Consider the following 22,598-nt stretch of genomic DNA (forward strand, 5'->3'; position numbering starts at 1 on the left):
CGGTATGTGGGATCTTCAAAGATCAGGAACCAAAGCCCCATCGCCTGCATTGGCAGGCAGACTCTTCACCACTGAGCCACCATGGAAGCCCTTCATGATGACTTCTGATGAAGTTTCTAGAGTTAATGAAGTAGTCTACTTTTAAAATTTGTTTTCTTGATGATTTGTGCTTTTTGCATCTTCTTTTAAGAAATCACTTCCTAAACTTCCCTAAATATCTTCTATTCAAAATCTTCTTAATCTTCCACTTTTAAGTCTATAAGATACACTGAACTAATTTTAGTATAAAATATAAGTTCAATCTCATGTTTTCTCATATTGATAACCAATTATCCCAGCACTATTTTTACTGAAAATCTTTCCTTTTCCTCACTGATCTTATAATTATATATACTGATAGAACTTATTTCTGTACCCTCTATTTTGTCTCATTATTATATTATTTATCCCTGAATTATTACTATGCTATCTATTATACTACACTATATTATTAATATGCTATCTTCAAACTATATATTAAAGCTTTATAAGAATTTTTCAGCTGGTGAACTAAGTTCTCTTACCTGTTCTTTTATAGATATATGTTTTGGCTATTCTTGACCCTTTTACTCTTCTGCTGCTGCTGCTAAGTCACTTCAGTCGTGTCTGACTCTGTGCGACCCCACAGATGGCAGCCCACCAGGCTCCCCCGTCCCTGGGATTCTCCAGGCAAGAACACTGGAGTGGGTTGCCATTTCCTTCTCCAATGCATGAAAGTGAAAAGTGAAAGTGAAGTCGATCAGTCATAACCGACTCTTAGCGATCCCATGGACTGCAGCCTACCAGGCTCCTCCGTCCATAGGATTTTCCAGGCAAGAGTACTGGAGTGGGGTGCCATTGCCTTCTCCGCTTTTACTCTTCTACATAAATTTAATACAAATTTATCAAGTTCCACCAAAACCTAATTTTGAATAAAACTACATTGAATTTGTAGATCAATTGTAGGAGTGGGAATAACTGACATCTTTGTTGTATTTAGTCTTTCAATCTATGAGCCTATTTCACCATTTGTCTTTAATGTCTTTCAATAAAATGTTAATATTTTCTTTTAAAGATCTTATACATCTCTTGTTAGATTTGCTTTTAGGTCCTTTTTTTGCTTTTTAGGTCCTTTTTTATGTTATAAATGTATCTTTCTATTTGACTGCATTATTTAACTGGTTGTTACTGTTTATAAAAACACAAAAGATTTGAAGGGAGTCAAAAGGTACAGGCTTCCAGTTATAAAAGAAATGTCACGGGAATATAATGTACAGCATGGTGACTATAGTTCAGTTCAGTTCAGTCGCTCAGTCGTGTCCGACTCTTGGCAACCCCATTAATCACAGCACACCAGGCCTCCCTGTCCATCACCAACTCCCGGAGTTCACTCAGACTCACGTCCATCGAGTCAGTGATGCCATCCAGCCATCTCATCCTCTGTCGTCCCCTTCTCCTCCTGCCCCCAATCCCTCCCAGCATCAGAGTCTTTTCCAATGAGTCAACTCTTCGCATGAGGTGGCCAAAAAATAGTTTAAAGACCTAAATATAAGACCATAAAACTCCTAGAGAGAACACAGGCAAAATATCCTCTGACACAGATCATAGCAATATTTTCTTAAATCAGTCTCCCAAGGCAAATAAACAAAAACAAAAATTAAGAAATGAAACCTAATCAAACTTAAAAGCAAAGGAAACCATCAAAAAAACAAAAAGACAACTTACGGAATGAGAGAAAATATTTGCAAATAATACGACCAACAAGTGGTTAATTTCCAAAATATACAAATAGCTCATACAACTCAATATTAAAAAAAACAAACCACACACAATAAAAAAAATGGGCAGAAGACCTAAATAGGTATTTCTCCAAAGAAGACATACAGATGACTTTACAGGCACGTGAAAAAATGCTCAACGTTGCTAATTATTAGAGAATTGCAAATCAAAACTACAATGAAGTATAACCTCACACCAGTCAGAATGGCTATCATCAATAAGTCTACAAATAATAAATGTTGGAGAGGGTGTAGAGAAAAGGGAATCTTTCTATACTGTTGGTGAGAATGCAAATTTTTACAGTCACAATGGATAACAATGTGGAGGTTCCTTAAAAAAAATTAAAAATAAAGCTACCATTTGATCCAACAAGCCCACTCCTGAACATATATCCATAAAAGATGAAAGCTCTAATTCAAAAGGATACATGTACTCCAAAGTTCACAGCAGCACTATGTACAATAGCCAAGACATGGAAGCAAATTATCCATCAACAGATAAATGGATAAACAAGGTGTGGTATTGATATGCAATGGGATATAACTCAGCCAAAAAAAAAAAAAAGAATGAAATATTGCATTTGCAACATGATGGACCTAGAGATTATCATGCTAAGTAAGTCAGAAAGAGAAAGACTAATATTATATCACTTACATGTGGATTCTAAAAAATAGTACAAATGAATCTATTAACAAAACAGAAACAGACTTGTAGCATAGAAAACAAATTTGTGGTTACCAAAGGGTAAAGTGGAGGGAGGATAAATTAGGAGTATGGGATTAACACATACTGCTGCTGCTGCTAAATCACTTCAGTCGTGTCCGACTCTGTGCGACCCCATGGACGGCAGCCCAGCAGGCTCCCTCGTCCCTGGGATTCTCCAGGCAAGAACACTGGAGTGGGTTGCCATTTCCTTCTTCAATGCATGAAAGTGAAAAGTGAAAGTGAAGTCGCTCAGTCGTGTCCGACTCTTAGCGACCCCATGGACTGCAGCCTACCAGGCTTCTCTGTCCATGGGATTTTCCAGGCAAGAGCACTGGAGAGGGGTGCCATTGCCTTCTCCTAACACATACTACTATATATAAAACAGATACTCAACAACAATTTACACAAGGGGGATTTCCCTAGTGGTCCAGTGGCTAAGACTCCATTCTCCCAATGCAGGTTTCCTTGTCAGGGAATTAGATCCCACTTGCCGAAATGAAGAATTTGCACGTTGCAATGAAGATCAAAGATTCTTCGTGCCGCAACTAAGACCCAGGATAGCCAAATAAATAAATAAATATTTTTAGAAAAAGAATGTACATAGGGAACTACATTCAATATCTTGTCATAACTTATAAGGGAAAATAGTCTGATAAATATATATAGCTGAATCATTTTGTTGTATAACAAAACAATATTGTAAACTGAAATATACTAACAATATTGTAAATCAATTATGCTTCAATGTTTAAAAATGAATTCTCATTAAAATTTTTTTTTAAATGGAAAATGAAAAATTCAAATGGAAGAACAGGTTGATTTCAAAAATATGATTATTGTCTTCTGAAACTACATTGTCTGACATTTCCCAGTTATCATCAGGAGCTATTGGGATTTACCCACAACTTCTGAGAGCAGACTGGATAGTACTGCCTTTCTAGAATGTCTGGTATGATTGTTTTAAGACAAACTCCCTGTCAAGAGTAAGAAAATGAGGGCTTCCCTGGTGGTCCAGTGGTTAAGAATCCACCTTGCAATGCAGGGGACAACAGTTCAATCCCTGGTCTAGGAAGATTCCACTTGCCACAAAGCAACGAAGCCTGAGAGACACAATTGTTGAGCCAGTTGTGAGGCTGGGAGTGGCAACTACTGAAGCGCTTGTGGTCTAGAGCTCATGCACCACAAGAGAAACCACCGCAATGAGAAGCCTGAGCACTGCAACCAGAGAGCAGCTCCCACTTGCTGCAACTAGAGAAAGCCTGTGTGCAGCAACTGAGATCCAGTGTTGCTCTCGGTCAAAAATAAATAAATCTTTTAAAGAGTGTACAATATACGACCCACAGAAAAAGACATTCAGAATTTTTTTTAAGAAAAACATATGAAAGTAAGACAACACAATAAGATCTTTTAAAAGCCCAAACTAAAGAAACATGTATGTATGTGCATCAGTTCAGTTCAGTCCCTCAGTCCTTTTCGACTCTTTGTGACCCCACAGACTGCAGCACACCGGACTTCCCTGTCCATCACCAACTCCCAGAGCTTACTCAAACTCATGTCCATCGAGTCGATGATGCCATCCAACCATCTCATCCTCTGTCATCCTCTTCTCCTCCTGCCTTCAATCTTTCCCAGCATCAGGGTCTTTTCCAATGAGTCAGTTCTCCACATCAGGTGGCCAAAGTATTGGAGTTTCAGCTTCAGCATCAGTCCTTCCAACGAATACTCAGGACTGATTTCCTTCAGGATGGACTGGTTGGATCTCCTTGCTGTCCAAGAGACTCTCAAGAGTCTTCTCCAACATTGCAGTTCAAAAGCATCCATTCCCCAGCACTCAGCTTTCTTTATAGTCCAGCTCTCACATCCATACATGACTACTGGAAAAACCATAGCTTTGACTAGATGGACCTTTGTTAGCTAAGTAATGTCTCTGCTTTTTAATATGCGTCTAGGTTGGTCATCGGAGAAGGCAATGGCACCCCACTCCAGTACTCTTGCCTGGAAAATCCCATGGATGGAAGAGCCTGATAGGCTACACTCTATGGGGTTTCTCAGAGTCGGACATGACTGAGCGACTTCACTTTCACTTTCCTGCATTGGAGAAGGAAATGGCAACCCACTCCTGTATTCTTGCCTGGAGAATCCCAGGGACGGGGGAGCCTGGTGGACTGCTGTCTCAGAGGTCGCACAGAGTTGGGCACAACTGAAGCGACTTAGCAGCAGCAGCAGGTTGATCATAGCTTTTCTTCCAAGAAGCAAGCGTCTTTTAATTTCATGGCTGAAGTCACCATCTGCAGTGATTTTGGAGCCCAAGAAAATATAGTCTCTCACTGTTTCCATTGTTTCTCCATCTATTTGCCATGAACTGATGGGACTGGATGCCATAATCTTAGTTTTCTGAATGTTGAGTTTTAAGCCAACTTTTTCACTCTCCTCTTTCACTTTCATCAAGAGGCTCTTTAGTTCTTCTTTGCTTTCTTCCATAAGGGTGGTATCATCTGCACATCTGAGGTTATTAATATTTCTCCCAGCAGTCTTGATTCCAGCTTGTCCCTCATCCAGTCCAGCATTTTGCATAATGTACTCTGCATATAAGTTAAATAAGCAGGGTGACAATATACAGCCTTGACGTACTCCTTTCCCTATTTGGAACCAGTCTGTTGTTCCATGTCCAGTTCTAACTGTTGCTTCCTGACCTGAATACAGATTTCTCAAGAGTCAGGTCAGGTGGTCTGGTATTCCCATCTCTTTCAGAATTTTCCACAGTTTGTTGTGATCCACAGTCACAGACTATGGCGTAGTCAATAAAGCAGAAGTAGATGTTTTTCCGGAACTCCCTTGCCTTTTCAATGATCCAATGGATGTCGGCAATTTGATCTCTGGTTCCTCTGCTTTTTCTAAATCCAGCTTGTACAACTGGAAGTTCTTGGTCACATACTGTTGCAGCCTAGCTTGAAGGATTTTGAGCACTACTTTGCTAGCGTGTGAGATGAGTGCAATTGTGCGGTAGTTTGGACATTCTTTGGCATTGCCTTTCTTTGGGACTGGAATGAAAACTGACCTTTTCCAGTCCTGTGGCCACTGCTGAGTGCGTGTGCATGCCTATGTGTAATTAAAATATTGTTAATCCCCACAAAAAGCCTGTAACTGAGTTCTTCTCCTTTTCTCTAGAATGTCAAAATCCACATTCAATTCAAATATAAAAGGTGAAAAGAACTAAGTGAAAATATTCCCTCCCAACCCTTTCCCTCAGATTTCTACTTACTCTCCTAAAATATAATCATTTCTTGAGTGTCTTTCTAAACCTATTTTGTGCATATCCAAGGAAAAACATATTATATATGCATTATGCATACACTCCCCGCTCCTGCTCAATGTTTTGCATTTAATGGTGTATTTTGAAGATTAATTCATATTAACACACAAAGACCTTCCTCATTTATTTTTAGTGAGGCATAGTATAACATTGTATGGTTAACTGCATGCACCATTATTTGTTTTAGTTTGTTTGAGGTTTTTACCTCTGGTATGAAACACTAACAGATATGGTCTTAAAAAAAACAAAAACAAAATAAAACTGTAACCATAATATAGCACTATTATCACAGTTAAATTAACAACTCCTCAATATCACCACATATCTAATCAATATCTGAATGAAATGATCACATGTCAATTTTTAAAAGTTTTCACAATTTGAATCACAATCTAAATAAGATGAATAAGCTGTGGGCTTCCCTGGCAGCTCAGTGGTAAAGAATCCACCTGCCAAGGCAGGAGACATAGGTTCCATCTCTGACCCAGGAAGATCCCACATGCCTCGGGCAACTAAGCCCTTGTCAGAAGTATTGAGCCTGTGTTCTACAGCTGAGGAGTGGCAATTACTGAAGTCGCGGGGGCCCTAGGGCCTGTTCTCTGAAACAAGAGAAGCCACCATAATGAGAAGCCTGCTCACAGCAACTAGAGAAGAGCCTGCAAAGTAAGGAAGACCCAGAACAGCTGCGCGCGCACACACACACACAAACTAAAATGCTGTAAATACAGTTTGTAAACGACTTAAAATACAAAATCAATAAATTGCAGTTGATTGACGTTTTTTGCAGCCCTTTTAATCTGTCGGTTTTCCCTCTTTTGTTTCTCTTGCATTTTATTTATTAAAGTACTCAGGATGTTGCCCTACAGAATTTCCCACAGTCAAGATCTTGCTGATTCTATGTCTGTGGTGTAGTTTAACATGCTCCTCTGTTCTATTTTCTATACATTAGCATTTGGTTCTAGGTATTTGATCACACTTGGCTGTAGTGTGCATGTGTGGATGTGGTGTTTTACTGAGAATATCCTGTTGGTTATCTTCCTTTTTGTAATCTTAGTCAGTTTCTTTTTTATTGGAGAAGGGGTAACTTAATTTTGAGACAAAATATCCTCTCAGGAAGAGGCGGTGGTTCAAACGACCTGTGATAGATGTAAGGTTGAGCAATGAACTTACAAGAGAAATGGTCACACTAGAATAATTCAGGCAGAACAACAAATTCCTCATGATTTTTCACTCTCAACGAGAGTGATTTCCTTTTTCTTAATTAGCTCTTAATCACCACACGCTCCGCATTTTTTTCCTGAGGTATTATTTCGAGGAGGCAGCCAAAAACAGCTCAGTAAATAATTTGCTTTTCAAAATTAAACAAAACTTGGGCAAGTTGCCACGGATTACTGACCAAGGATTCTTGGGCTCAAGCTCCAGCCTCCCCGCGAGGCGCTAAAGCGCAGTCTCATTTCACTTGAGACCTTTCCTGCCTTTTTCACCTTTTCCCGGGGACCAGCACCAGCACCGCGCAGAACAGGCCTCAGGGAGCTGGGACTTGCAGGAACTCGGCATCCCGGCTTGTCGCCGAGTCACATAAAAAGCAGAAACGAGCGCCGCGGAGCAACGGAATCCCGCCCCGCGGAGGGGGCGCCCGCCCACCCCAGCTCCAGGCCGGGGGGCGGGGCCTCGGGACTCCGCCGGGGGGCGGGGCCTCGGGACTCCGCCCCGACCTGCGTCTCCTCTCCCGCCCCTCCGCCGCCGGCTGACACGAGTTGCGGAGCGGCAGTCTTCGCTTTCGCCGCCGCCCAGGAGGAGAGTGGATAGGAGCGAGAGCCCGCCGCTGGCCCGTGAGCCGCCGCCATGGGGAATCGCGTTTCACGGGAAGACTTCGAGTGGGTCTACACCGATCAGCCGCACGCCACTCGGCGCCAGGAGATCCTGGGTGAGGCTCGGGCCCGCGCCCCGTTATGTGCGTGCGCGGCCTCCCGCCACCTGGACGCGCCTTCCTCGCGGCGGCCCCTGCGCGCCCGAGGCCCGTTAAGAGCCCGCTCCCGGCCGCGTCCCGCCGCCGCCCGGGCCCCGGCCCGGCTCGTGAGGGAGGGATTCCCCCGCGCGCCCCCGCCTGGCCGCGCAGACCCGAACCTTCGGCGGGGGAGGCACAGGCGCGCCCTCGAGCGCGGGCGTCCGTTCGGGGACAGGGTTTTCTTCAGCCGGGTTCCCTCGGCCAGACCGCGCTCGAGTAGATCCTCTCGCCCAGAGATACTCGTGCTGCCGGTGGGCGCAGTGATCTCCTCTCCCTTCTCCCTTCCGCCTTCCCCCCTTCCCCGTCTCCCCCCTCCCCCGCCTCTTTCTCTTCCTCTCCCTTCTTCCTCTGCCCGGCGGCCCCGGGCGAAGCCAGGCTGCGAGCGTGTGCGAGGCAGGGCGTGGTCCCGGAGCATCTAGAGGCCCACACGCGGGGCGCGCGGACGCTGGCCGACGCCCGCTAGCGATCCCGGCGCCGGCGGCTGCAGCCTGGGCCCAGGGAGGGGGCTGGTGGTATCCCACCCGTTTGCCCCCAGGGGCCTTTCAGACCGGAAGGGTAACCTTTCCAGGGCCTGGGTCCTGGGGTGCTCACGCTGATCTCGTGAATTCTCACAAATAAGGCTGCGAGAGGGGCAGATTCATGTTTATTTTTCATCCATCACAGTTTTTTTTGGACGAAAAGGCTGTGTGTGGAAGACTTGCCAAGATTAGCCTTCTGGTTCCCTGACTGCTAATTTAGGGCTTTTACATCAGGTTAAACTAGGCCCTAACAACTCTCTGGAGGTGTCAGGCGCTCAGCTGTTTGCAGCTTCTATATTATATAGAGAATTCTCTCATCTCTCCCAGGGTTGTGTTAGGTACTGTGTTGAGTACTTTACAAACATTAACCAATTTAATTTTCCCAGTGACTAGGTCGATGTTACCCCTATTTTAAAGATGTGGTAGGAGTGAATAACTGTTAGAGGGGCATTCTGATTTGGGTTAGATTCTACCACAACGTTTGCTCTTGTTTTGAAAATCTGGAAACTAATGGGTGACAAGTTGAATAGGAGGAATTATTTCTCATACAGAGTATCCGCCTAGTTGTTCTTGTCAGCATCCATTCGCCAAGTGAAAAGAAAAGGCAAGTCCCTGCTCTTTGCTGGAGTAAGGTAGAAATGTCATATTTTCACAAAAGGAAAGGAATTAGACCTTTAAAAACTTCCATAGTCTAGCAGACTCTTCAAAGTTGGCTATTGAACAGCAGTTCGCCTTCTCCAAATTGCCGGCGTCCTGGATAAAGCAACTGTTCCTTTCCAACCAATACTTGTCTCTCAAGTATTAGCAAACAATGGAACCTGAGTTGGGTAATACGTGATCATATAACTAATACATGGGTGAATCTAGATTTAAACCCATATCCTTCTGACACTAGGGACTCTGTTAAATAAATTTATAAATTGTAAAAAAAAAAAGCATTAGTAGATCCTATTGAAATGGATTTTTAAAAATCGAATCAATAAGCTGGGAGCGTGAACATTTATAGTTGCTATTAACGCTACCCCTTTAAGAGACTTTGGTTCTTGGATGCTTTCTTTACTATTTTTAATCAAAAATGTGTATTTTGCAAATCACACATAAGAGATGGCATATAGTACATTTTAATCTATGCCTAATCAATACATGCATAAGAATAATCTGGTCTCAACTCTGTAAAAACAAACACCTGAATACCAAAATGTAGCTATCTGTTTAATATTCAGACAATCAAGGAAGTGAAAAGGTGTTTGTCCATGCTTATCTCAACATGAACCTTTTTTCCACAAACTTATTATCACTGGACCGTTTCACTTGGAAAGTAAAAGGACTACAGTATTTCCCGATGAAGATGCTAATCATTTTCTCTGCAGGTGTAAATACTGCTCAGTGTTCCATATCAGCGGTGGAGATGGAATAACCTCAGAAAAGATAAGAATCTGGAGATTTGTTTAAATTATACTTAAATGATGAGATATTTTTGAAATGTGTCAGGTTTTGACAGGGTGAGAGGCACAAGAGAACATGGATATGATAACAGCCAACATCCATACACTAAATTTACAAAATTTATGTACAAAACTAATGAAAGCTATTGATTGGGCCATTTATGGTTGTTTAGTTGGACCATTACTATTGTTGTTTAGTCGCTCAGTCATGTCCCACTCTCTGCAACCCTGTGGACTGTGTAGCCCACCAGGCTCCTCTGTGCATAGGATTTCCCAGGCAAGCTTACTGGAGTGGTTTGCCATTTCCTTCTTCAGGGCATCTTCCCCACCCAGGGATTGAACCTGCATTTCCTGCATTGACAGGCAGATTCTTTACCACTGAGCCATCAGAAAGTGAAAGTGAAGTGAAAGTAAAAGTCTCAGTAGTGTCTGACTCTTTGCGACCTCATGGGCTGTACAGTCTATGGAATTCTCCAGGCCAGAATACTGGAGTGGGTAGCCTTCCCCTTCTCCAGGGGATCTTCCCAACCCAGGGATCGAACCCAGATGTCCCACATTGCAGGCGGATTTTTAACCAGCTGAGCCACAAGGGAAGCCCAAGAATACTGGAGTGGGTAGCCTATCCCTTCTCCAGCAGATCTTCCCAAACCCAGGAATCGAACTGGGATCTCCTGCATTGCAGGCAGATTCTTTACCATCTGAGCTATCAGGGAAAGGATGATTATTAGTAGGTCATATAATTGCAGGAAATGTTCCCTTTACTGCTGTACTTCTGCTGGGAAACTTTTTTTTTTTAACTGTCTTATTAAGATATAATTCACAAACTGTAAAGTTCCCCCTCCCCCTCCCCTTTTTTGTTTTTGCCCTTGCTGCACAGCATGTGGGATCTTAGTTTTCTGACCAGAAATGGAAGCTGAGCCCCCTTCATTGGAAGTACAGAGTCTTAACCACTAGATCACCAGGGAAATCCCAAAAGCTCACCTATTTAAAGTGTACAATTCAGTAGGGTGCTTTTTTTTTTGTTTTTTTTTTAATGTATATATTCACAGTATTAAACCATTCAGTTCAGTTCAGTTCAGTCGCTCAGTCGTGTCCAACTCTTTGCAACCCCATGAATTGCAGTACGCCAGGCCTCCTTGTCCATCACCAACTCCTGGAGATCACCCGAACTCACATCCATCAAGTCGGTACTGCAATCTAATTTTTAGAAAGTTCTTGTCACCCCAAGAAGAAACCCTATATTCATTAGCATTGAATATATCCTTCACTCACACTGCCCAGTCCTGGGCAAACACTAATCTTTGTTTCTGTGGATTTTACTGTTCTGGACATTTCTTATGAATGAGGTCATAATACTTGGTCTTTCGTGACTGACTTCTCTCACTTAGCACGATGTTTTCAAGGTTCACGCATGTTGCAGCATGTATCAGTACTCCATTCCTTTTTGTAGCCAAGTAATTTTTGTGACTTCCCTGGTGGCTCAGAGGTCTGCCTGCAATGTGGGAGACCTGGGTTCGATCCCTGGGTTGGGAAGATCCCCTGGAGAAGGAAATGGCACCCCACTCCAGTATTCCTGCCTGGAGAATCCCATGGACGGAGGAGCCTGATGGGCTACAGTCCACGAGTCCATGTGTCCACAGACACGACTGAGCAACTTCACTCACTCACTCAATTTTTGTGTATGGTGTAAGAGAGAGGTCCAGTTTTATTCTTTTACATGTGGATGACCAGTTGTTCCAGCACCATTTGTTGAAAAGACTATTCTTTGTCCTGTTTAATTATATTGGCATCCTAGTGTTGATTTTTTATATACTAGAGTCGGACACAACTGACGTGACTTAGCAGCAGCAGCAGCAGCAGCAGCAGCAGCACACCTGCAAAACGTGTGTTATCTTCTATCTTTTGTCAGATATGTCCATTTAATCAAATTTTATTTAAACTAAAAATGCTGGAGCTCTAAATAGAAATAACATTTTAATACAAAAGAATTACTATTCACCAATGAACTGAATACTTTGTTATTTTATGTTTGAACAACTGTTGGACGTACCCATATTTAAATGAAATACTTACTTGAGCTTTTAATTTATCCCAGGATAATTAGTTTTAGACTCAAAACCCATAAGATTACTTTTTTTGACCCATTGCCTACAAAATTGTTAACACTGATGAAATGGACTAACAGCAAGAAAGATGAGAAGTTAGGGATAGGAGAGGGGAAAGGAAAGGAACAAGAAGAATTACCTTGAATTAACCCGACCCTTATATATGTGAAACTGGACTTACCTTCCTGTCCTGCATTTTAAGCTAGAATTCTTCATTTCACTTTTAGAGAAAAGAAGGTGAAGCTGCTCCTCTTCTTTTTGTTGTGCTGGGTTAAACATACTTGCCAACCCACAAAACCAAAGTGTGTATCTGGGCTTCCATTACCTGGAGTGGCAGGATACGGAGAAGAATCTGCATTTGCCTCTAGGCAATACTTCCCTGAATTACTAGCATATTCCATAATACTTGGTTAGATATTTGTGTGTGAAGTCAACAAATAATAATCTAACACAAATTAGCATTGTTCAGTCCTGATGCAGAAGGAAAGGAAAGAAAGAGGCATTGTGAATCGATAAGAGTTCTTTAGAATCTACACTAATTTGAGATAACTAGAAGTCTACATTGGCAGAAATTTATACATCTAAACATTTGAAAATACAGAAAATGGCTAGAAGTTACAACAAACTGGCAAGTAGAAGTGACTTGGTCAGTATAAGGAAATTATAAAACCTAAATCAGATACATCAGTTTATCAGACTATGATTGCCACTTTTGTAAAACTTACAAATTTAACATACAAAAATTTTTTTTTTTCTTTCTTTTTTTTTTTTTTTTGAGTGCAAGGGCCACACCGACGCCTGCGTGCCCTCCTCCCTCCCCCCACCGCCCGGGGCAGAGGGAAGGGACACGAGCGCGGACGCGTGTGACAGCGGCGACAGGCGCGCGCCGCCGGCCCCCCGGCCCCGCGCGTCCCCCCCTGGGAAAGGGGTAACATACAAAAATTTTTAAGAGTGAAAAGGGAACTGCTGCTGCTGCTAAGTCATTTCAGTCGTGTCCGACTCTGTGCGACCCCATAGACGGCAGCCCACCAGGCTCCCCCGTCCCTGGGATTCTCCAGGCAAGAACACTGGAGTGGGTTGCCATTTCCTTCTCCAATGCATGAAAGTGAAAAGTGAAAGTGAAGTTGCTCAGTCGTGTCCGACTCTTTGCAACCCCATGGACTGCAGCCTACTAGGCTCCTCCATCCATGGGATTTTCCAGGTAAGAGTACTGGAGTGGGGTGCCATCGCCTTCTCCAGAAAAGGGAACTAGATAACATTTATTCATGTTGTGACTATCTTTCTGTTAATGTATGAGGGTCTAGATTTTGAGGCTCATTTTTTCCTACAAAAATTCTCAAATTTGTTGTGACATGATATTTAGTAACTTTACTGTTAGAATATACTTCTTCCCGGGACTTCCCTGGCAGTCTAGTGGTTAAGATTTCGCCTTCCACCCTGAAGGAGGGCATGGCAACCCACTCCAGTATCCTTGCCTGGGCCCTGGACAGAGGAACCTGGCAGGCTACAGTCCAGAGTTGCAAAGAGTCAGAAGGGACTTAGAACCCATGCATACTCTATTTAAAGAAAAAAAAAGACTTCCAATGCAGGGGGTGTTGGTTCCATCCCTAGTTAGAGAGCTAAGATGAAACAGAAGTGGTATTATAACAAATTCAATAGACATTAAAAATAGTCCACATCAAAATATACCTATTTTTAAAAAAGCATATACCCCTTCCCTGTAGTAGATGAACATTTGATAGTCTCAAAGAGAGCATATGATTTGGAAAAAATTAATTGATGTGTAAATTGATATTAGTTTAATTGCAGAACTGTTATGCACTTTTCTCAGGCTTTGATTTTTTGTTTGTTTTTTTCCTTACAGCAAAGTATCCAGAGATAAAATCCTTAATGAAGCCTGATTCCAACTTGATATGGATTGTAATTATGATGGTTCTCACTCAGTTTGTTGCATTTTACTTAGTAAAGGACTTAGACTGGAAATGGGTCCTGTTTTGGGCATATGCCTTTGGCAGCTGCGTTAATCATTCAATGACTCTGGCTATTCATGAAGTTTCCCACAACAGCGCCTTTGGCCATTACAAAGCTATGTGGAATCGTTGGTTTGGAATATTTGCCAATCTCCCTATCGGTGTCCCATATTCAGTTTCCTTTAAGAGATATCACATGGATCATCATCGATACCTCGGAGCTGACGGCATCGATGTGGATATTCCAACCGACTTTGAAGGCTGGTTCTTCTGTACTACTTTTAGAAAGTTTATATGGGTCATCCTTCAGCCTCTCTTTTATGCTTTTCGACCTCTGTTCATCAACCCCAAACCAATCTCCTATCTGGAAATAATCAATACTGTGATCCAGATCACTTTTGACATCGTGGTTTACTATGTTTTGGGAGTTAAATCTTTAGTCTACATGTTGGCAGCCTCCTTATTTGGCCTAGGTTTGCACCCGATTTCTGGACATTTTATAGCTGAACATTATATGTTCTTAAAGGGACATGAAACTTATTCATATTATGGGCCTCTGAATTTACTCACCTTCAATGTGGGTTACCATAATGAACACCACGACTTTCCCAACATTCCCGGAAAAAGCCTTCCCCTGGTAAGTAAAGGATTTTATACATGTTCTAATTTCTGATGGTTCTGTGATCACAATTAGTCTTGACTTGCTCATTTAAAATGAAATGTAGTATATTTTGTCCATCTAGGCAGTTCATCAAAGAAAACAGCAAGAGTCTTAAAAGTCATGAGTTGGGCAGCCTAATTTTACAGACCTCACTGTCCTGGATCCCTAAGCCTTGTGGTGACACATAAAGTTTAGAGTGTTCGGGGGGTCTGTATAATCAACTGACATGTAAAGTAATTCAGAAATGGAAAATGAAATTCCCTCTGTGGAGGCAGCAAAAATTTACATAACCTTTATCACTGTTAAATACACTTAGCTAAAGTTTGTGTTGGTTTATTGTGAAATACAGATACTCTGCATAATTGCTCTGCAGAATAAGTGAATGTCAGTTTCCAGTGGTGCAGACATCCCACAGGCAGGGACCATCCGTTTCCCGTCACAGTAGACTTTTATCTTACTGCTTGTGGAGTAAATGAAAGGCAGCATATTGACTTTCATCCTTTCTCAAAGGATAATCCTCTCCAAACTTCAGTTATATTTCTGATGAATTCACTTATTAGACTTTCCATCCTCAGAATGGATAGCTTTTACAGTTCCATTACCAAAAAATGTTTCTGTAATTCTAAAAAGGGGAAGTTGTAGGAGATGTAGTATCAATTTTTCATGATTTTTTATTTTTTTAGCTGTGATATTAAGGAAACCATAACCAGATATTTTATGCTAGCATATCTACTCACCCAAATTTTATAGATTTCATCTTAAGTTTTTAACTGTTGACTGTTTACAAACTTGCATACAGCATGACAACTAAATATAACATTTGATTATTGATTGGATTACTAGTTGAGGAAAGAAAAATCTAGAAAGGACATTGAGTTAGTGGGAAGTTTTGAATATGAACCACATAATAGTAATATTGTGTCAGTGTTAAGTTTCTTGGGTGTGGAATGCTATTATGGTTTTGTCGGGAAATGTCCTTGTTCTTGGGCTTCCCAGGTGGCTAAGTGGCAAAGAATCCGCTTGCAAGTGCAGGAGATGCAGGTTCGATCCCTGGGTTGGGAAGATCCCCTGGAGGAGAAAATGGCAACCCATCCCAGTATTCTTGCTGGGAAAATCCTATGGACAGAGGAGCCTGGCAGGCACCAGTCCATGGGGTTGCAAAGACTCAGACACGACTGATGACATAACTTTTTCTTAGGAGATATGTATTGAATATTTAGGGTGAAATATTCAGAGTAAGTTTGCACATAACATCTGCAACTTCTCTTCCAGCAAAGAGCAAAGTATGTGATTTATATCATATATGGAAAGAGAGAGAGAAAGTAGCTGTGGCATAGTGTTAATTGGTGGACCTAAATGAAGAGCATATGGCTGATGGTTTTGTTGTTCTTTCAGCTTTTCTGTCGGTTTTGTGTTTTCAAAATAAAATGGGGGAAATCACCACACAGCTGGCTGAAAACAGTTTTGAACGTGGTGTGATGTGCCCGTGTGGCTACTTTGTGTCATTTTGGTTGGAGAGTGTGCCCACCTTTGCTCACCTCTTCCCTGCCTAGGAAAGTACATTTTTATATTTTTAAGAGATTAGGGCTTCTTAGGCGGCTCACTGGTAAAGAATCTGCTTGCAATGCAGGAGACACAGTTTCGATCCCTGGGTCAGGAAGATCCCCTGGAGAAGGAAATGTCAACCCACTCCAGTATTCTTGCCTGGAAAACCCCATGGATGGAGAAGCCTGGTGGGCTACAGTCCATGGGCTCGCAAAAAGAGTTGGACATGACATGGTTTAAGGAGAAAGCTGGTCACCTTTGAACAAAATAATTCACCTTTTCCAACATAAGCCACATATTTTGACTTGTAATTTTCTTGAGCAGTCTGTAAACTGAAAACTTAGGTCAGCTTAAACATTACCTGCTCATGGTTCATCAGTGAGAATCTATTTCCCACTCCATTCCACACATAGCTGAACTAATAGACATTCTCAAAGTTCTCTGGTCTTCCTTTCCTGCCTGTTCTATTGTGTATGCCAAGAAGTACCTTGTTCTGCAATAGTTGTGTTGCAGTAATTATGTTGCATGTAATGATCACATGGTTAGTTAATAGATATGCATAACAAGGTTTCTTTCAACATCTCTATTGAAAGGTAACTCATAGATACAATTCATACACTTACAATGTGCAATTCAGTGGTTTTTAGATTGTTCAGAGCCTTAAAAACATCACTGCAATCACATTTTGTTGAAATCAGTGTTTTACTCCGCACTAACTAGTCTTGCTTGCTAATCACACTGGCCATAGTCATTTTTTTTTAAAAAGACATCCTTAACGTGAGGTGGCTGAATTGTACGTTTGATAAGTGATCAATTTCTAACTGGCATGCCACAATAATTCATCGGTATTTGCAGGCAGGTTCCTTAATGGCAGCGTCAAGTGGTGCCTTTAAACCCTGCAATGCCAGTCATTCAGTATGACATTTAAAAAACATCAAGTTGATTGGATTGCAAGTACTTGTTATTAAAAGATGGCAAGTGCCACATTTACAAGTAAGCTAATAAACTACAAGTAAATTTACAAGTAAACTAATCCCTCAGAGCTTGTTGAAAAGAGTCAGTAATCCTAGAGGGTCAAAGATGGTTTATTCCAAAAATGTAAACTGCTTTCTGTTTAGAATTCCCAAAGCTGCTGCTGTTACTTATTTATTTAAGAGGGAGGTAGGAGAAAGTTTCATGGTTTCTTTTCTGAGTGTGCATGTCAGACATCCATCTGTCATCTTTAATAGGACTCTGTTAACACTCATTATTCATCTTGCTGTATTTTTTCCCTTCTAGGTGAGGAAAATAGCTGCTGAGTACTATGACAACCTCCCCCACTACAATTCCTGGATAAAAGTGCTATATGATTTTGTGACGGATGATACAATAAGTCCCTATTCGAGAATGAAGAGGCATCTGAAAGGCAACGAGGTTCAGGAGTAAATGTCATTAAGACCAAAGGAACTCCTCTCTGAAACTTGATCATAACTGAGAAAGTGGAATTTTTGAATTATTAAGACCAACTATGTTTAGAAGCTGCCCTCATACAAATTCAGAGTGTGATCTTCATAGTGTCAAGAAGCTAATCTGGCTTTAAAGAGTCCATCTGCGCAGTGTTCAGCTTTACTCATTATATTACCACTGTGGTGGATGTTTTCACTTAGGTCTGACCCTTTGTAAGCATATCATAAAAAAAGCTTTTAAAAAGCTATTTCTAGTATGTTGTTTTCACTATAAGGATTTACTTTATTAAAATCGCTAATAAACTGAGCTATTAATCACAATACATAGTGTTTATCACTTTTTTTTTTAATTGACTATCTTTATAATCACAGACTGGGGTGAGCTTACCGAGTCCAGCACAAGCTTACTCATAAATAAGGACATTATTGAATTCAGTCATGTCCAACAACTCAACTTCCTTTTCTGCGTGGACTCTCAGATTAGAAGTAGCTTTACTGATAATTTTATGTCATTTCATTTCAGCAGAAACTGGTTGGGTCTGATGGTAGATGGCTGGTGTCAAGTAGCCAGTATTGGGGGTTGTTAGGCTGGTATTCCTGGTGACCTGAAACATGTCACTCAGGTATATTTATTGTAATACAGTGAACTATTTTAAAAGTAATCTTCAGTATCAAAGAAGTCAAATAGTCTACGATTTGTACACAACACCAACCCTCCGGTGTACTGAAGATGAGATACTATAAAATTCCTACTTGTGTAATTCTCAGCTGTATTACACTTTTGCCTACTGGTGGTGAATAGCACAATACTCACGCTCAAAAGTATTGGTTTCTCACAGATCTAATTTTGGGGGACAAAGTACACGTTTAGAGTCATAACAAGCAACTTTACGATTCAGATGTACACGCTGAGTCAAGTAAAAGTATCTGGTAAAACCTACCGACAGGTTTGATGCTAAGTGGGCCCTACGTTCTCACTGAACCCTCCACTCCCCTCGCCTGTACAACTCTGGCTGCAGCTGCCAGACCAATGCTGAAAGCCCCTAGATCTCCTGCCGGGTCAGCCCTCTCTCAGTTCCATTTTCTGCTGGGTCTGGAGAGGGGGTGCCTCGTTGTCCTTCCCCAAACCTGTTAGTTCTGCTTGTACCTCTTGCTTGGTGGAGGTTTTGGCCTCCTAGCATCTCTGGGCCAGTCTGGCTCCCATCTGCAAACTATGGCCATTCTTTGTGTCACTGGCAGTGACTTTTCCAAAGGGAGAAGGAGGAGTCGGGGGTAGGGAGAGGGCATAGGAAGGCTGGGCTGCAGAGCCTTGAAGGCACAAGGACAGGTCCTGAGACAAGGATCCCATCAGGTCAGGTGTCACTTTTGGACTCTCCAACCAATGCTTACCTAATCATTTGTGCTTCAGTCACTCAGGCTTGTCTGACTCTTTGCGACCCCGTGAACCGCAGCACGCCAGGCCTCCCTGTCCATCACCAACTCCTGGAGTTCACCCAAACTCATGTCCATTGAATCGATGATGCCATCCAACCATCTCATCCTCTGTCGTCCCCTTCTCTCACCTTCAGTCTTTCCCAGCATCAGGGACTTTTCAAATGAGTCAGCTCTTCACATCAGGTGCCCAAAGTATTGGAGTTTCAGCTTCAACATTAGTCCTTCCAATGAACATTCAAGACTGATTTCCTTTAGGATGGACTGCTTGGATCTCCTTGCAGTCCAGGGGACTGTCAAGAGTCTTATCCAACACCACAGTTCAAAAGCATCAGTTCTTCAGCACTCAGCTTTCTTTATAGTCCAGCTCTCACATTCATATATGACTACTGGAAAAACCATAGCCTTGACTAGATGGACCTTTGTTGGCAAAGTAATATCTTTGCTTTTGAATATGCTATCTAGGTTGGTCATATTGGAGAAGGAAGTGGCAACCCACTCCAGTGTTCTTGCCTGGAGAATCCCAGGGATGGGGGAGCCTAGTGGGCTGCCGTCTACGGGGTCATGCAGAGTCTAACATGACTAAAGTGACTTAGCAGGTTGGTCATAACTTTTCTTCCAGGGAGTAAGCGTCTTTTTATTTCATGGCTGCAGTCACCATCTGCAGTGATTTTGGAGCCCCCCAAAATAAAGTCTGCCACGGTTTCCACTGTTTCTCCATTTGCCATGAAGTGATAGGACCAGATGCCATGATCTTAGTTTTCTGAATGTTGAGCTTTAAGCCAACTTTTTCACTCTCCAATTTCACTTTCATCAAGAGGCTCTGTAGTTCTTCTTCATTTTCTGCCATAAGGGTGGTGTCATCTGCATATCTGAGGTTATTGATATTTCTCCCAGCAATCTTGATTCCAGCTTGTGCTTCATCCAGCCCAGCATTTCTCATGATGTATTCTGCATAGAAGTTAAATAAGCACGGTGACAATATACAGCCTTGACGTACTCCTTTTCCTATTTGGAACCAGTCTGTTGTTCCATGACCAGTTCTAATTCTTGCTTCCTGACCTGCATACAGGTTTCTCAAGAGTCAGGTCAGGTGGTCTGGTATTCCCATCTCTTGAAGAATTTTCCACAGTTTATTGTGATCCACACAGTCAAAGGCTTTGGCACAGTAAAGCAGAAATAGATGTTTTTCTGGAACTCTCATGCTTTTCGATGATCCAGCGGATGTTGGCAATTTGATCTCTGGTTCCTCTGCCTTTTCTAAAAGCAGCTTGAATATCTGGAAGTTCACGATTCACGTATTATTGAAGCCTGGCTTGGAGAATTTTGAGCATTACTTTGCTAGCATGTGAGATGAGTGCAATTGTGTGGTAGTTTGAGCATTCTTTGGCATTGCCTTTCTTAGGGATTGGAATGAAAACTGACTTTTTCCCAGTCCTGTGGCCACTGCTGAGTTTTCCACATTTGCTGGCATATTGAGTGCATCACTTTCACAGCATCATCTTAGAGGATTTGACATAGCTCCACTGGAATTCCATCACCTCCACTAGCTTTGTTCGTAGTGATGCTTCCTAAGACCCCCTTAACTTCACATTCCAGGATGTCTGGCTCTAGGTGAATGATCACACCATCATGACTATCTGGGTCGTGAAGATTTTTTTTTGTACAGTTTTTCTGTGTATTCTTGCCACCTCTTCTTAATATCTTCTGCTTCTGTTTGGTCCATACCATTTCTGTCCTTTATTGAGCCCATCTTTGCATGAAATGTTCCCTTGATATCTCTAATTCTCTTGAAGAGATCTCTAGTCTTTCCCATTCTATTGGTTTCCTTGATTTCTTTGCTTTGTTCACTTAGGAAGGCTTTCTTATCTCTCCTTGCTATTCTTTGGAACTCTGCATTCAAATGGGTATATCTTTCCTTTTCTCCTTTGCATTTTGCTTCTCTTCTTTTCACAGCTATGTGTAAGGCCTCCTCAGACAGCCATTTTGCTTTTTTGCATTTCTTTTTCTTGGGGATGGTCTTGATTCCTGTCTCCTGTACAATGTCATGAACCTCTGTCCATAGTACATCAGGCACTTTGTCTATCAGATCTAATCCCTTGAATCTATTTCTCACTTCCACTGTATAACATTTAGGGATTTGATTTAGGTCATACCTGAATGGTCTAGTGGTTTTCCATACTTTTTTCAATTCAAGTCTGAATTTGGCAATAAAGAGTTCATGATCTGAGCCACAGTCAGCTCCTGGTCTTGTTTTTGCTGACTGTATAGAGCTTCTCCATCTTTGGCTGCAAAGAATATAATCAATCCAATTTCAGTGTTTACCATCTGGTGATGTCCATGTGTAGAGTCTTCCCTTGTGTTTTTTTAAGAGGGTGTTTGCTATGACAGATGGTAGGCACTGGCGTGGCTGTGAGGAGATACCCTACATCCAAGGCCAAAGGAGAAGCCCCAGCAAGATGGTAGGAGGGGTGAATTCGTGTTTAGAATCAAACCCCTTTCCCGCCATAGATGCTCAGAGGGCTCAAACAAACCTTGCACACACCAGGACCCAGAGACGCCACAAAGGCTGAGACTGAACTGTGTTTGAGCATCTCCTGTGGAGCTACGGGTCGGCAGTGGTCTGCTGCAGGGACAGGGGCTCTGGGTGTGGGTATGGCATAAGTCCTCTTGGAGGAAGTCACCATTAACCCCACCATAGAGCTGCCAGAACTTACACAGGACTGGGAAATAGACTCTTGGAGGGCACAACAGAACCTTGTTCACCAGGACCCAGGAGAAAGGAACAGTGACCCCACAGGAGACTGTCCCGGACTTGCCTGTGGGTGTCCAGGAGCCTCCAGTGAAGGCGTGGGTCAGAGGTGGCCCGCTGCAGGGTTGGGGGCATGGATTGTAGCAGTATATGCATGGGATCTTTTGAGGGAGGTCACCATTCATTACCTCCACCATAGTTTGGCCCCAGGTAAATAGCAGAGAGGGAATAGCTCCACCCATCAACAGAAAATTGGATTAAAGATTTACTGAGCATGGCCCTGCCCATCAGAACAAGACCCAGGATCCCCCTCAGTCAGTATCTCCCATCAGGAAGCTTCCTTAAGCCTCTTGTCCTTCTCCATCAGAGGGCAGACAGACTGAAAACCACAATCACAAAAACTAACCAATCTGATCACATGGACCACAGCCTTGTCTAACTCAATGAAACTATGAGCTATGCCATGTAGGGCCACCCAAGACGGACGGGTCATGGTGGAGAGTTCTGACAAAACGTGGTCCACTGGAGAAGGGAATGGCAGACCACTTCAGTATTCCTGCCTTGAGAACCACATGAACAGGCAAAAAGATAGGACACTGAAAGAAGTCCCCAGGTCGGTAGGTGCCAAATATGCTACTAGAGATCAGTGGAGAAATAACTCCAGAGAGAATGAAGAGATGGAGCCAAAGCAAAAACAACACCCAGTTGTGGATGTAACTGGTGATGGAAGCAAGGTTCAATGCTGTAAAGAGCAATATTGCATAGGAACCTGGAATGTTAGGTCCATGAATCAAGGCAAATTGGAAGTGGTCAAACAGGAGATGGCAAGAGTGAACGTCGACATTCTAGGAATCAGCGAACTAAAATGGACTGGAATGGGTGAATTTAACTCAGATGACCATT

The 22,598-nt window shown here is 42.4% G+C and overlaps 2 protein-coding genes across 7 annotated transcripts in view; one reads left to right on the top strand and one right to left on the bottom strand.

The window, feature by feature from the left end:
- The window catches only part of NVL (nuclear VCP-like), a 179,187-nt gene that overhangs the window by 34,639 nt on the left and 121,950 nt on the right, over positions 1 to 22,598 (bottom strand). Inside the window, exon 23 of one of the 6 annotated variants that reach the window (XR_003514886.1) lies at positions 12,073 to 12,216. The exons of 4 other annotated variants lie outside the window; for them this stretch is intronic. Coding sequence is in view for 1 of the 2 variants with exons in the window: in XM_027564536.1 (XP_027420337.1) it covers positions 12,163 to 12,216 (54 nt within the window). In the remaining variant the exon portion in view is untranslated. Of the gene's footprint in view, positions 1 to 11,942; positions 12,217 to 22,598 lie in introns of those variants that run through there. One more of the 6 variants, XM_027564536.1, reaches the window with a different exon arrangement.
- Positions 7,496 to 17,835, top strand: DEGS1 (delta 4-desaturase, sphingolipid 1). The gene is made up of 3 exons (XM_027564541.1): positions 7,496 to 7,742; positions 13,756 to 14,498; positions 17,346 to 17,835. The coding sequence occupies exons 1-3, from the start codon at positions 7,661 to 7,663 to the stop codon at positions 17,490 to 17,492; spliced, it is 972 nt and encodes a 323-aa protein (XP_027420342.1). The 5' UTR covers positions 7,496 to 7,660; the 3' UTR covers positions 17,493 to 17,835.

Source organism: Bos indicus x Bos taurus, chromosome 16 (genome assembly GCF_003369695.1).
Source record: "Bos indicus x Bos taurus breed Angus x Brahman F1 hybrid chromosome 16, Bos_hybrid_MaternalHap_v2.0, whole genome shotgun sequence".
Taxonomy (NCBI): domain Eukaryota; kingdom Metazoa; phylum Chordata; class Mammalia; order Artiodactyla; family Bovidae; genus Bos; species Bos indicus x Bos taurus.